The 12552-nt window shown below is 37.3% G+C and overlaps 1 protein-coding gene across 1 annotated transcript; it reads right to left on the reverse strand.

The window, feature by feature from the left end:
- Positions 1-6113: 6113 nt before the first annotated feature.
- Positions 6114-8305, reverse strand: LOC131876252 (putative disease resistance protein At1g63350). Its single transcript, XM_059221150.1, has 3 exons — positions 6788-8305; positions 6269-6679; positions 6114-6149 (listed from the first exon to the last, which is right to left on the reverse strand). Exons 1-3 carry the CDS (start codon positions 8303-8305, stop codon positions 6114-6116), a joined length of 1965 nt encoding a protein of 654 aa, XP_059077133.1.
- Positions 8306-12552: the final 4247 nt, after the last annotated feature.

Consider the following 12552-nt stretch of genomic DNA (forward strand, 5'->3'; position numbering starts at 1 on the left):
GAAGGGACTTTTGTCAAATTTCAGAAAGGCTGGATCACTTTATGGTTTCAGATAATTGGTGCAATTCGGGACAAGATTTTGTGTCCTCAGTTCTCTCCTTTAGTGGTTTTGATCATTTCCCTATTCAGTTCACTATTTTTGAGGATAGGGCTCCTAGAAAGTTGCCTTTCAAGTTTGAGCCCATGTGGTTTAGGGAACAATCTTTATTACCTTCCTTAAAACAATGGTGGACTTCAGCTCAATTTTTTCCTGGATCTTGGATGTTTCAACTTGTTAAGAAAATGAGATTTTTAAAGTTAAGGATAAAGGATTGGAACGTGATGCATTTTAAGAATATTTTTGGTGAAAAGGTCAGGATTCAGAAGTAAATCGAGCAGCTTAATGAAAGCATTGTTGCTTCAGGTATGTCTTCCTTAATGTATGATAAGCTAAAGTTCTTGAACCTGTAGTTGAGTGAGATCTTGGTTAGGGAAGAATCTTATTGGATACATAAGTCTAGGGACCTTTGGCTTTCCAAAGGTGATCGAAATACTAAATTCTTTCACTCTTCTTCTAAGCTCAAGAGACTTCGCAATCGAATCTCTTATATTATTGACTCTAATGGTAATAATCTGATGGATGAGGATGATATAGCCACCGAAGCTGTTAGGTTCTTTAAGTCTATTCTTAGAGCAGAGCTGGTGGTGGTGGATGATGAGTTTGTAAACTCGATCCCCCCTCTAGTATCTCACGAGGATAATAGGATGCTTATGGCCCCCTTTTCGTTGGCTGAATTGAAAGAGATAATCTTTTCCATGCATCCGGAAAAGGCGTTGGGTCCAGATAGATTTACGGCTTTATTCTTTCAGAAATGTTGGGACTTTATAGGAAATGATGTGTTGCTAGCCCTAGAGGAATCTAGAAGAAATAGGTCGATATTAAGAGAACTTAATTCCACTCTTCTTTCTATTATTCCGAAAGTAGATATCCCTACCTCTTTTTCGGATTTTCATCCAATTGCCTTGTGTACCACCTTAAATAAAATCTTTACTAAGGCAATTTGGGTTAGGCTGTCTAGGCTCCTTCCTCGGATAATTTCCTTGGAGAAGGGTGGTTTTGTGCCTGGTCAGGAAACTTCTGAAGGTGCTATTGTAGCTCACGAAATCTTACACTCCATATCTCTGCAAAAGGTCCCAGCCATGATTCTTAAACTAGACATGCTTAAAGCTTATGATCATGTTAATTGGCAGTCACTGGTGGTGTTTTTGTATCGTTTAGGGTTTTCATGTAGCTGGGTTAAGTGGGTGTTTTCATGTATATCCTCTGCCTGCTTTTCAGTTTTGATTAATGGTTCTCCCTCGAGCTTCTTTGCTTCCTCTCGGGGAATTAGGCAAGGAGATCCCCTATCTCCTTTTTTGTTTATTCTTTTGGCGGAATCTTTAAGTAGGGCTATCTCTAATGCTACGACATCTAGTCTATGGTCAGGCATTAGAGTGGATGGCCTCCCTTCTTCATAATCTCATTGCTTATTGTTGGTGTAAATAATTATTCATCTTGGATATTATTACACCTTACTTAAGTTTACTTAGGAAATGCATTTAATAGTAGTTTGGGTATGAGACACTTGAGTGTTTGTGCCACATTGGGATAGTGTGTGTAGGAGAATTTCCACCTTTTATGGTGTGATCTTGTTGGTACACTCCACATTCAGTGGGTGATCCACCTCATGTGGAATATTATATTGTTTCTCCTACCTACCCACACCTATTTCCTACATACCCTTGTTTCTTATTGAGCCACATGTCATGTTTGTATGCTCACATATCCATATAGCCTTGCCTATATAAGCAGGCTCATATTCATTGTATTTATCGCTTGATGATCCAGTTGATCAGTATTTTCATCTTGACAGAATACAGTTTATTTCTATCATCTATTTTGTTTTCTCTATTTGTGCTTTCCATTGCCTCTAGATCTCGAAAATTTCTCACACTTATTTGCTGATAACACGCTTCTATTTGAGATGGCCTCTATAAAGGAAGCTTGAGTTATTAAGAAAATTATTTCTAATTATGCTGCTTTTTCTAGACAAAAAGTTCATAATCAGAAGTCCAAAGTCTTTTTTGTGAATGTCCCCACTCTAGTTTGGGACAAACTTGCCCACTTATGGAGTTTTCAAGTTGGGACCTTTCCATGTATGTATTTGGGCATTCCTTTCTTTTTGGGATCAGAAAAGACCTCCTTTTGGGCTAAAATTGTTCATTCAATAACCTCCAAAATTTCCTCCCGAAATCATAAGTGACTTACAATGGCTGTTAAGATCCTTTTAATCAAATCGGTTTTGAATGCCATTCCTACATATTTGATGTCTATCCTACAGGCTCTCTCTCAAGTCATTAAGGTTATTAAAGTTTCTCTTAGGACCTTCCTTTGGAATGACAACTTAGGAGGTAAAAAGAAGATCCCTCTTCTTGCTTGGGATAAAATTTGTCATCCCAAGGAGCTGGGGGGTGCGGGTATCCATGACCTAGTTATTCAGAATAAAGCATTGGGGGAAAAATTGATTTGGAAGTTATATGCAGACCCTCATAGAAAATGGGCTTCCATCATGCTCGCCAAGTATTTAAGGGGAGCATCCAGAGAAAGGATTTTTATTGCAACATCACTTCTGAAGGGCTCTGCGTTCTGGAATTTTTTGGTTTCTTGTATGGAGGTGGTCTTACCACATTTATCTTGGGTGGTCCATAGTGGGAAAAAGGCCCAATTTGGGGATGAAGTTTGGAATGGGCATCCTACTCTCTCAGCTATTTGTGATTGGTCCCCTTTGCCTGATATTCTATCGGATCTTTGGGGGCCTCTTGTTGCAGATTATTTTAACATTGTCTCCTCAGGTCCATGTTTAGTGGCTAAATGGAAGGATATCCCTCCCCTGTCTATTGATAACGATCTTATTTTAGCTTTTGTAGAAGAACTTCGTAAAAGATCTCTAGTTTTCCATAATAAGGAGGACTCTTTGGGTTGGGTTAAAAATGCTGTAGGTTCCTATTTAGTAAAAGATGGGTACAATTCTTGGGTTCAGGCCCCTTTGCCCTCTTGTTGGCCTACTAAGCTTTTTTGGCATCCTTCTTGTCTTCAAAAAGCAGGGGCTTTTTCTTGGTTGGCAGTCCAAGATAAAGTCCTTACTGGGATGCAATTGGATAGGCTTCGGATTACAACAGTTTTTCCTTGTGTTTTCTGTGGTTATTGTATGGAATCGGTGGATTACCTTTTCCTGCTATGTCCTTTTGCTTCTGAATGTTGGTATTGGTTGTTTGATATGTTAGGATGGTCTTCTGCTCTTTGTTCAAATCTACTCGCACAATTTATGTCCCGACCCTTGTTGTTTCCCTTTGCGTTCTACTCATCTCTCTAGGTTGTCGCTCCATATCTAGTGATTTGGAATCTTTGGCTTGAAAGGATTTCAAGAATCTTCAAATATAAATCTGCGACTTTGGTAGACATAATTGGTAAAATTCAAGCCTCCATTAGTGAAGTGGTGCTTTCTTTCATTCATAAAAATTTAGATCTCTTACGTCTTTTTCTCATTGGGATAATTGGGTCACTTGGTGATGGTCTTCGCTTCATTTGATGCCTTCTCGTGGGGTTATATCAGATGGATTTTCTTCACTTCTTAAGCACAAGATGGCTAAATGGAGTCCTCCTCCTTTCCCTTCATTCAAACTTTTGTTTGATGGGGCTTCTAAGGGTAATCCGGGGAGGTCTGGGATTGGGGTAATTATTTTTTATCACTCTTCAAAGATCATCAAAGCAGTGGGTAAATATATTGGTCATGGCACTAATAACGTGGCTAAGTTTCAGACTTTATCCTTTGGGCTTGATCTCGCTCTTTCTTTAAACATTAAGGACATTGTTATTGAAGAAGATTCAATGTTGCTCTTTCAGGCGGTTGCTAGCAAAAAGTGTCTCTCTTGGCACTTGCAGTATTTTTTAGATCACATTCTCCTACAACTAAAAGGTTTTTCCACTTTCTCTATTTCTCATTGTTTCAGAGAGATCAACGTCTTTGCGGATTTTCTAGCAAACAAGGTTGTTGTTGAAGGTGATGATTCTATTGAACTTGCCCCTTCGGACATTCCTATCTCCTGCATGAAGCTTCTCTCTTAGTAGACCTTCCATTCAGAAACTTCCTTCATTCCCTACTCTTGGTGTGGTTGTTCTTTCGTAAGTGCCTATAATGAAGGTGTTGGTCTTTGGGGCAATATCTTTGTTGTTGACATTTATTGGGAGAATCTCCTCATTAAGGAGAGAGTTTGTTGTGTTTACTATTTTTTGGATTGATTTGCCTTTGGTTCGACTGTCCTCTCCCATCTCCTTGCTTTGTGGGGTCTTTCACTTCCTTGTATGGCTATAGGGGGAATGTTGTCTTGCCTTATGGGAGCATCTCTGTTGTAGCTATTTCTGGTAGTAGCTCCTTATTAAGTATGGAGGTTGGAGGGGTAATTTATGCTCGGCTGACATTTTTTTATAGTGAATGGGATTTGGGTTGATTACCATGTTGTTCTATGGCTTCTTTTTTGAATATTATGGATACCTCTATTGATGGATATCTTCGCCTTCTCTGTATATTTCAGAGATTGTCTTTTGGTCTTTCTTTATTTTAATTCTTTAGATTTGTGGCAAGTTGTTTGGAAAATTATAAGAGTGAGATAGTATGGTTTCTTGTGTAATTAATTTCCTATATGGTCAGAAATGGGACACCTTATGATTAGCTGGCAGTTTTGGTATTTATTGACTTCTTGATTGGCATTGTCTTGTCCCATGAAGCTGCATGATGGTTTTATGGGATTATCATCGCGGTAGGTGGATACCTCAGTTTCCATTGGATATTTTGGGGACTTCTTTGGTATCGGATCTTCCATGCTAATCATTAGTTTTCGTGGTTGGATTTTGTTAAATTACATTGTTTCTGATTGGATGTGGGTAACTTTTCCATGAGGTTTTGTTTCACATTAAGTGGAACTGGTCCTTCTATTGAATCATTTCACTTTGCTGGTGTTTTGTTGTTTCAGAAGTTGGTTTAATGACTGGGTCTATTGTAAGATATGAGGAAATTTCATCTTTTGGTATGAGGTTTCTTGCTTGGCATTTTCTCTTATGATGATATGATAATCATACAGTGGTTATCCTTTTCATTGTTTTATTCTGGATGGTGTGCAAGCATGGCATTCATTCTTTTTTTTTTGCTTCTAATACATAATGTTCTGCATTATTTGGAGAGTTCTTGGCAAATTTGGTAGTTGGTGGCTTTTTCTGAGGAACTGGAAAGTGCAGTTAATATGGTGGTGCAGATGGCTCCTTATCCTGTTGTTGTTATTATGGCTTTTGTTATGGACTATTCAGTGGATTGGCCTCATCCTGATTCCTAAGGGTTTTCTTCATCCTTCTCTGCTTCTTATATGAATGGGCATATGTTTGCTAACCATTTTTATGCTAACAAGATTACTTTTACTTGGTTCTCTTCTGACTTTGTGTTTTGTTCTTTGTAGGGCCTTCAATTCATGTGGTGCATAGACAGATTGGTTTTTTGGGGTGATGGCACTAATTTTGTTTAGGATATGGTGGCTTCATTTTGGGATGTTATCTTCTTCACTGGTTCCTACAAGCTTCTCTCAAGCTTCCTTTATATCTAATGCGATTGATGATGTAATCTGGGGTTTTATTTGGGTTGCCTATGGGTTATTGTAATGCGTAGATAGGCTTTTGTTCTCTTGAGAAATAGTGAAGGGTTTTCTTACTGGTTCTTTCCCTTCAGTGCTCATTGAACGAGACACCATGTAAAAAACATAAAGATTTAATATAATTTCAGTGGTTCATCCACTTTTATCAAAAATAAATAAAAAATTAACAAGAAACTTATTGAAATGAATTAATTCTAACATAATCTATAACAAAGAATTGTCAAATCACAATGATAAATTTGTAATATATAATGTTATATAAAACACAAAAATAAAAACATTAAGTAGAAACCTTTTTTTTTTTCCAATTACATATATTATTCTGAAATAATATACAATTTATATTTGAACATAATATTAAAATTATTTATATACCACTATTTTGAATGAAATAATTCAAAACAAATAAAATCGATTAATGCCAGCAAAAGGCTGAAACATCTCACTACACCAAAATTCACCGTAATAAAAATGTTCACTCTGCTGAAGAATATCATGGTAGCGCTCTTTGATGTTTGAGTTTCTATCATCGATAATGTTATTGTTTGCACCTTAATCTTTGTCTTGATAAAGTTTTCTTCCTCTACCATCACAAATAGAACCTTTGAACAACCATACACTCTTATCTTCTCTACACTCTTCAAATTCCAATAACACTGTGGTAGCCTCTGCAATGCCTCACACTTCATTATTGTCAATGTTTTAAGTGAAGGCAGTGCTCCTTCTTCCACTATTGGCAGCTGCTCTAGCTTCCTCAGCTTCACCACTGAAAATACCTCCAACTTAGGAAATCCCCCCTGCTTGCCAAATTCCTCTGGAAACTTCTCAATGTTGGGGCACTTAACGATATGCAGGTGCTTTAGACTTGGAAGATTGTGCAAGTTAGGTAGTTGTTTCAACATCCCACAATCGAACAAACTAAGATAACCCAGATTTTGAAATTCACAAAATGGATTTTCTATCTGGAGTAACTAAGGACATGTTAATAAAAGTTTTCTCAATTTTGACATGGAAATTATGTCTTGTGGTAGGCTTTCCATACCCGTCAGATGCATACATAGATATTCCACCTGCTTCATGGTTCCCAACATTCCTTCCTGAATTATCTCACCATTATTATGAAGCCCCGACCTTTTGAGTTTGTTTAGGGTGCACAAATCACTAATTGGAAGCCGATCCCTTCTGCACTTGTTCCACTGTATATTTGAAGAAGAAAATGCATCCAGGTACTCCAGGGACGTAAGGCGTGAGATCCCATAAGGCATGCACTGCAGATGTTTGCAGAAACTAACGTCCAACAGTTTTAGAGAAGTCAACTTAGAAAAGCCGGACGGGAGTTGTGTAATATCAGATCGATAAAGATCTAATATTTGTAGGTTTTTAAGAGTAGTGACAGAGTTGGGCAATCTCTTGAGTGCCACAAAGGATAACCCAAGGTAAACTAAACGCTTCAAACATCCCATGTTTTGTGGCAACGACTGGAGGGCAGTCCGTGACAAATCCAGGACCCTAAGAGCAGTCATACTCCCAATCACTTCTGTTGGAATTTCCATCAAAGAAGGATTGGAAGAGAGTAGCAGGAAGCGGATATAAGGAGCTCGGAATTCTTTAGGAACCCTAGTCAAACTGTTGTCTTCTAAAGAAATTCTGATATGTCCTGCACAATCGACCATAGGAAACTCCTGTAAGCCTTTGCTTGCCTGGAAGAAGCATTTTTCTTCCTTCTCAGCAATTTGTTGTGCTAAGTCATGCAGAACATCATGTACCCTGAAGCAGATTACATTTCCGTCATAATCCTTCTGGATTGGTTCGATAAGGCATCGATCCGCTAACAGAATGACGTATGTGTCTCCGATTTGAAGAGGATCTCTCCCGGCCACCAACCCTTCTCCAATCCAGAAGTCAATGGCATCATTAGAATAGATTACATGACCTTTTGAGAAAGCAGCAAGGCAGAGGAAGCACAACTGCAAGGAAATGCCATAGCCAGCCACGTCGGCCAAAGCATCGTAGCTTAGCCTTAACCTGCCATAAAGAGAGCGTGTAACATCATTCTGCAACTTCTTGACTGCCAATTCCCATTCATTTGACAGAGTGACGCTTACCATTGCCTTCCCAATTACTTTGAGGGCTAACGGAAGGCCCCCACACTCCTTGCAGACACTAATCGCTATTTCTTGGTCAATGCTCATCGGCAAAATTCCACCACTGTCTGGAAAAGCATAGAAAGAAAACAATCTCCAACCGTCATTCTCAGTCAAATCTTGCATTTCGATGAGTGATGAAGGCCGGACACCCAACTGTGAGAGCACACTAGTAGTTCTGGATGTGGCAATGATGATGTTAGACTTGTGGTGTGGAGAATGAGGCACACACAGCTCCTCTAACAGCGAGGCTGCACTTGTTTCCCAAATATCATCTAAAAATAGGGCAAATTTGTGCTTTCTCATGCATTCATTCAACCAAGTTTTCACATGATCTTCCTCTCTACTGTCCAATCTTTCATTTACTTGAACAGTTATTTGTTTCACAAGATCATCTCGGAGAGTATTGAAAGATGGATTCTGTGAAACAGTAAGCCAAAGCATCAAATCATTGCGGAAGAGACTCTGTACCTGGTCACCGTTGAAGACTCGTTTGAGTAACAGAGTCTTACCGGCCCCACCCTTCCCAACTAGTCCTAAACGAGACACATTTTTGTGCTACTGTGAATCGATCAACTCCACAAGTCTGTTTGATTCAGAATCCTGTCCCACAATGACTGCCTCCTCAATATACTTCTTGTTGGAAGTGGCCGAATAAATGGATGGAAAGAGATCTCCAGATGCGCTGGCCATTGCTGAAGTACTATGATTAAGATAATCCAATCTCTCTTTAATCTGCTCAAGCACCTGCCGATTCGCGACATATTGCTGCAGTTGGTGCAGAAAAGCAACGGAAGGCGTGGAGGCTATATGCTTTTCTATATTGTCAATGAGGCGCCTAATCTTTCTACTCGTTCTGTAACAAGAAAAGAGATGAAAGTGTGAGCGTACAGTGCAGTGCTGGGCCAAATCAGATGCTTCCTCCAGAAGGGCATTCAATTCGTTCAACCAGCTGGTGACTGTGGAGGGCAAAGGATGGTGAGGTGACGTACTCATTTTGCCAGAGTTCAAAGCTTTTCGATACTCCTGCAATTCCACATTCATTGCTTGAATTCTGGGAAGCAGAAGTTTGAGGGCATCCAACTCTTTCTTGCATCGGATGGCAATGTTGATGTGATGGATTATCTGATCCCCAGCCAACTGAATGGCATAACCAGCAAATCCAGTGATGAAGCCAGGGTCACTCATTTTGGGGGCACCTTCCAAGAAAATTGAAATTCTAATGAAAGCGTTTTTTCATCAGAACACAGGAAATATAGAAAAATAGTAGTGAAAGCTTTGGTGAGAGAAGCAGACTAATCTGATGGCTTGTATGAAAGGCAAACGCTATTAAATGCTATTAAAATTTAATTTATAGCTCCACAGAGACCTGAATAGCTTTTCAACATTTTATATTTCATTTCACTTACGGAAATGGATAAATATCTTACTTAGTAAACATAGAAAATTAGGTGCTTTCACCAGGCAAAGCATTTTACACTACCTTTTGGAGTAAAGCAAATTCAATTTGACAACTTTCACATGTTTTACTTTCACTATTTCTTTTACATGCATTTCCGTGCTATGGTGCAACATACACGGACAATAAGATGATAGGCAAAAACTTCAAACAGGAAAGAGAGCAATGTGAATGGGTGAACCCACTTGGCTCATAAATCAAGTCCGTTAACCCACCGACATCTCTCTATTGATTTGGGCATGGTTTTGACAGACCTTTATTCTACCTGCCCCTTTGTACTAATTTGTTTTTTTTGTTCAGGACTTATTTAATTGACAGGCGTTGCTTCACCCAAAATCCTTCTTTAATTGGTTAGTCTAAAGATATTTCGATGTGGATTTCCTAAGTTTAGTTCATTAAATCAGAATTTATATTTTCATAATTGTTTTAGTATCTAGGGTTTTGTTTTATAGATAGATTCAAGTTAATCTACAAAGTAGAATTCTACAAAAATTAAATGTAAATGTAAAAGAAAAGTAATCATGTTTTGTTAGTATTGTTTACATACTCTTTTCTTATATAGATCTTTTGTAATTATTATTCTTTTATTGTATATTATCTTTATTCAATAAAACAAAATAAAGTATATATTTTCTTAAAGAATAAGATTAATATATATTAGTTTGTATGTCAAAGATTTTTGAGTTATGTGTTTGGGATTATTTATTAGATTTGTGATAACAAGATGGATTCTTATTTGGTATCTTAGACTTGGTTTTTCATTATAGAATATTAAATGTATATTGTAAAAATAAAGTAGATTAAAAAATTTAAGGGATTAAAATTTTTTAAGGGATAAAACTTTTTTTGAGGGATTAAAAATTTTTAAAGGTTTAAAATTTTTGAAGGAATTAAAATTTTTTAAGGGATTAAAATTATTTTAAAAAATTTAAGGGATTAAAAAATTTTAAAATTTTTTAATAAGTGTTTAAAAATTTTTAAGGGATTAAAAAAAAATTTCAATTTTTTTTAAGGGATTAAAAAATTTTAAGGGATTAAAATTTTTTAAGGGATTAAAATTTTTAAGGGATTAGAAGGCCCAAGAGGTTTAGTAGTTGCAATTACTACTAGAGAGTGGTTTTAGAAAGAAGTAAACATGGAAGTGGCTCCAATTACTTCGGGTTATGTTATTTATTTACGAAAGTGGAATAAATAAGGCATGCAAATTTTGTTTTGTATTCAACAAAGAAGATTAAAATTTTTCTTAGTTACAAGAACCAAAATATTCTATTGGATAATGGTTTCTTTCATTTTACATTACATCTTTTCATCCATAGTATTCTTGCATATTGCATCTTTAGAATTTCAAAGATAGTTCCTACTTGCAAATTGTATAACAAAGATTTTATCCATATTGTATGTTGTTTTATGATGATATGTTTAAATAATTTGTATTAAATATCAAGATCATATAAAATCTTTCATAGATAATGTGATGCAGGAGCATCCCCGGTTCTTTGCAATCTTGCATCAACCAAAAATATTTCCTTTCAGTTTTGCTTTATGTTTTGCAGTTTCAGCATTTCATTCAGCATTTTCTAGCATTGGCTCGCTGGATCTCAAGGAGTTGGTTTTTTTCTTGAAGACTTGATCATCTACGTTATTCCCAAACTACAAAGCATTTATATCATTTTTCGGCAAGTTATCGCTATCGGTTTCCGAGATAGCTCTCTGGAACCGGTTGCCTGGACCTATTTGTATTTGTAATCTAACATAATCTACCAGATCTCTTTCGCATCTTGCGAAGCCCTCAACATTGATTCTGATGTTCCTTGGTGTGTGGCCGACCTTCCTTTGATCTACACTTCATCCTTTGTATTTTTCAGAGGAATTTCTTTGGTGGAGGCCAACCTTCTTGTTTTTACACATTAGGTCTTCTTATTCAGCATTTGATCCCTTTCTAGCTTGTTTGGATACCCTTGGATCGTATAAATCATTGTAATTGAGCATTGGAATGAAGATAAGAAGAGATCAATTAAGATGTAGAACATAGAAGATAGATCCTAAGATTTGAGGTCCCAGTTGTGACCTGTTCTATAATTAAGCATGTTTTAGCATGCCAGTGACTAGGTTTTTGTAACTTGGTTGTGACCAGTTGATTGTAAATAGTTTTCATGATATAATTCATTCAATTCTGCATTGCCTCCATCATATCCTTATGTTTCCATTGTGTTTACTCTTGCTAACTGGTCCAGATTGATCTCTTTGAGGTCCCCCCTAACCGGTGACTACACCAAGTGGTATCAGAGTGAGCTTTCATTCCAAAGATTGTGTTGTCCTAATAAATTTTGTTGTAGGGTGGACAATTGTGGATCTGGCCTGCAACTATAGAGGACTGGCATGAAGATGGTGCGAAAAGAAAATAGGAATGGTGGAGTGCATCGGAATGCAGACCCTACTGTGATGGAAATGTTGTGAGGATTTGCAACCTAGTTGGAAGTCATTGAGACAACCCAGAGAAGAGGCCGACATATTGAAGATGTGGGTGAATATGAAGGAGAAGAATTCTTGACTGAACAAGTAAACTCACTAATGATTGATCCAGACAAAGAAAGCTTTTGAGGGTTTTGAGTAGGGCGAATACTAAACATCATTTTACCCCACCGAAATATGATGGAAAGTTGGATTTAGATGAATTGATGGATTGGATCTCAAAGATGGAGAAATATTTTTATTTTGAGAACACTGCAGAAGAAAGAAAGGTGAAATATGCTTGTACCTAGTTGAAAGGTCATGCATCTCTTTGGTGAGAGCATTTGCAGGTTGATAGATAGAGAAGAGGTAAAGAGAAGATCAAAACATGGGATCGGATGGTTGCTAAGTTGAAATCAAAATTTATGGCAGTTGATTATCAAGTGAATCTATTCTGGAAGTTGCAAAATTTGAGGTAGAAGGAATCTAGTGTGAAGGAGTACATTGAAGTATGTTACAAGTTGAATATCAGATCTGGACATATTGATGATGAAGTTGAACAAGTTGCAAGATATTTGAATGGATTGCAGATGTCTATACAAGATGAACTCAGTTTGATCAAATTGCATAGTATTGAAGAAGCTTACCAATATGCCCTCAAAGAAGAAGAGAAGCTAAACAAAAGACATGAGCAGAGATAGAAAGGTAGAGGTGGAAGGTTTTCAAGAGGAAGATTTCAAGGAGGAAGAGGATATAATGGAGGTAGCTCAAAACCTGTAAG

The sequence above is a fragment of the Cryptomeria japonica genome, chromosome 5, assembly GCF_030272615.1.
Source record: "Cryptomeria japonica chromosome 5, Sugi_1.0, whole genome shotgun sequence".
Taxonomy (NCBI): Eukaryota; Viridiplantae; Streptophyta; class Pinopsida; order Cupressales; family Cupressaceae; genus Cryptomeria; species Cryptomeria japonica.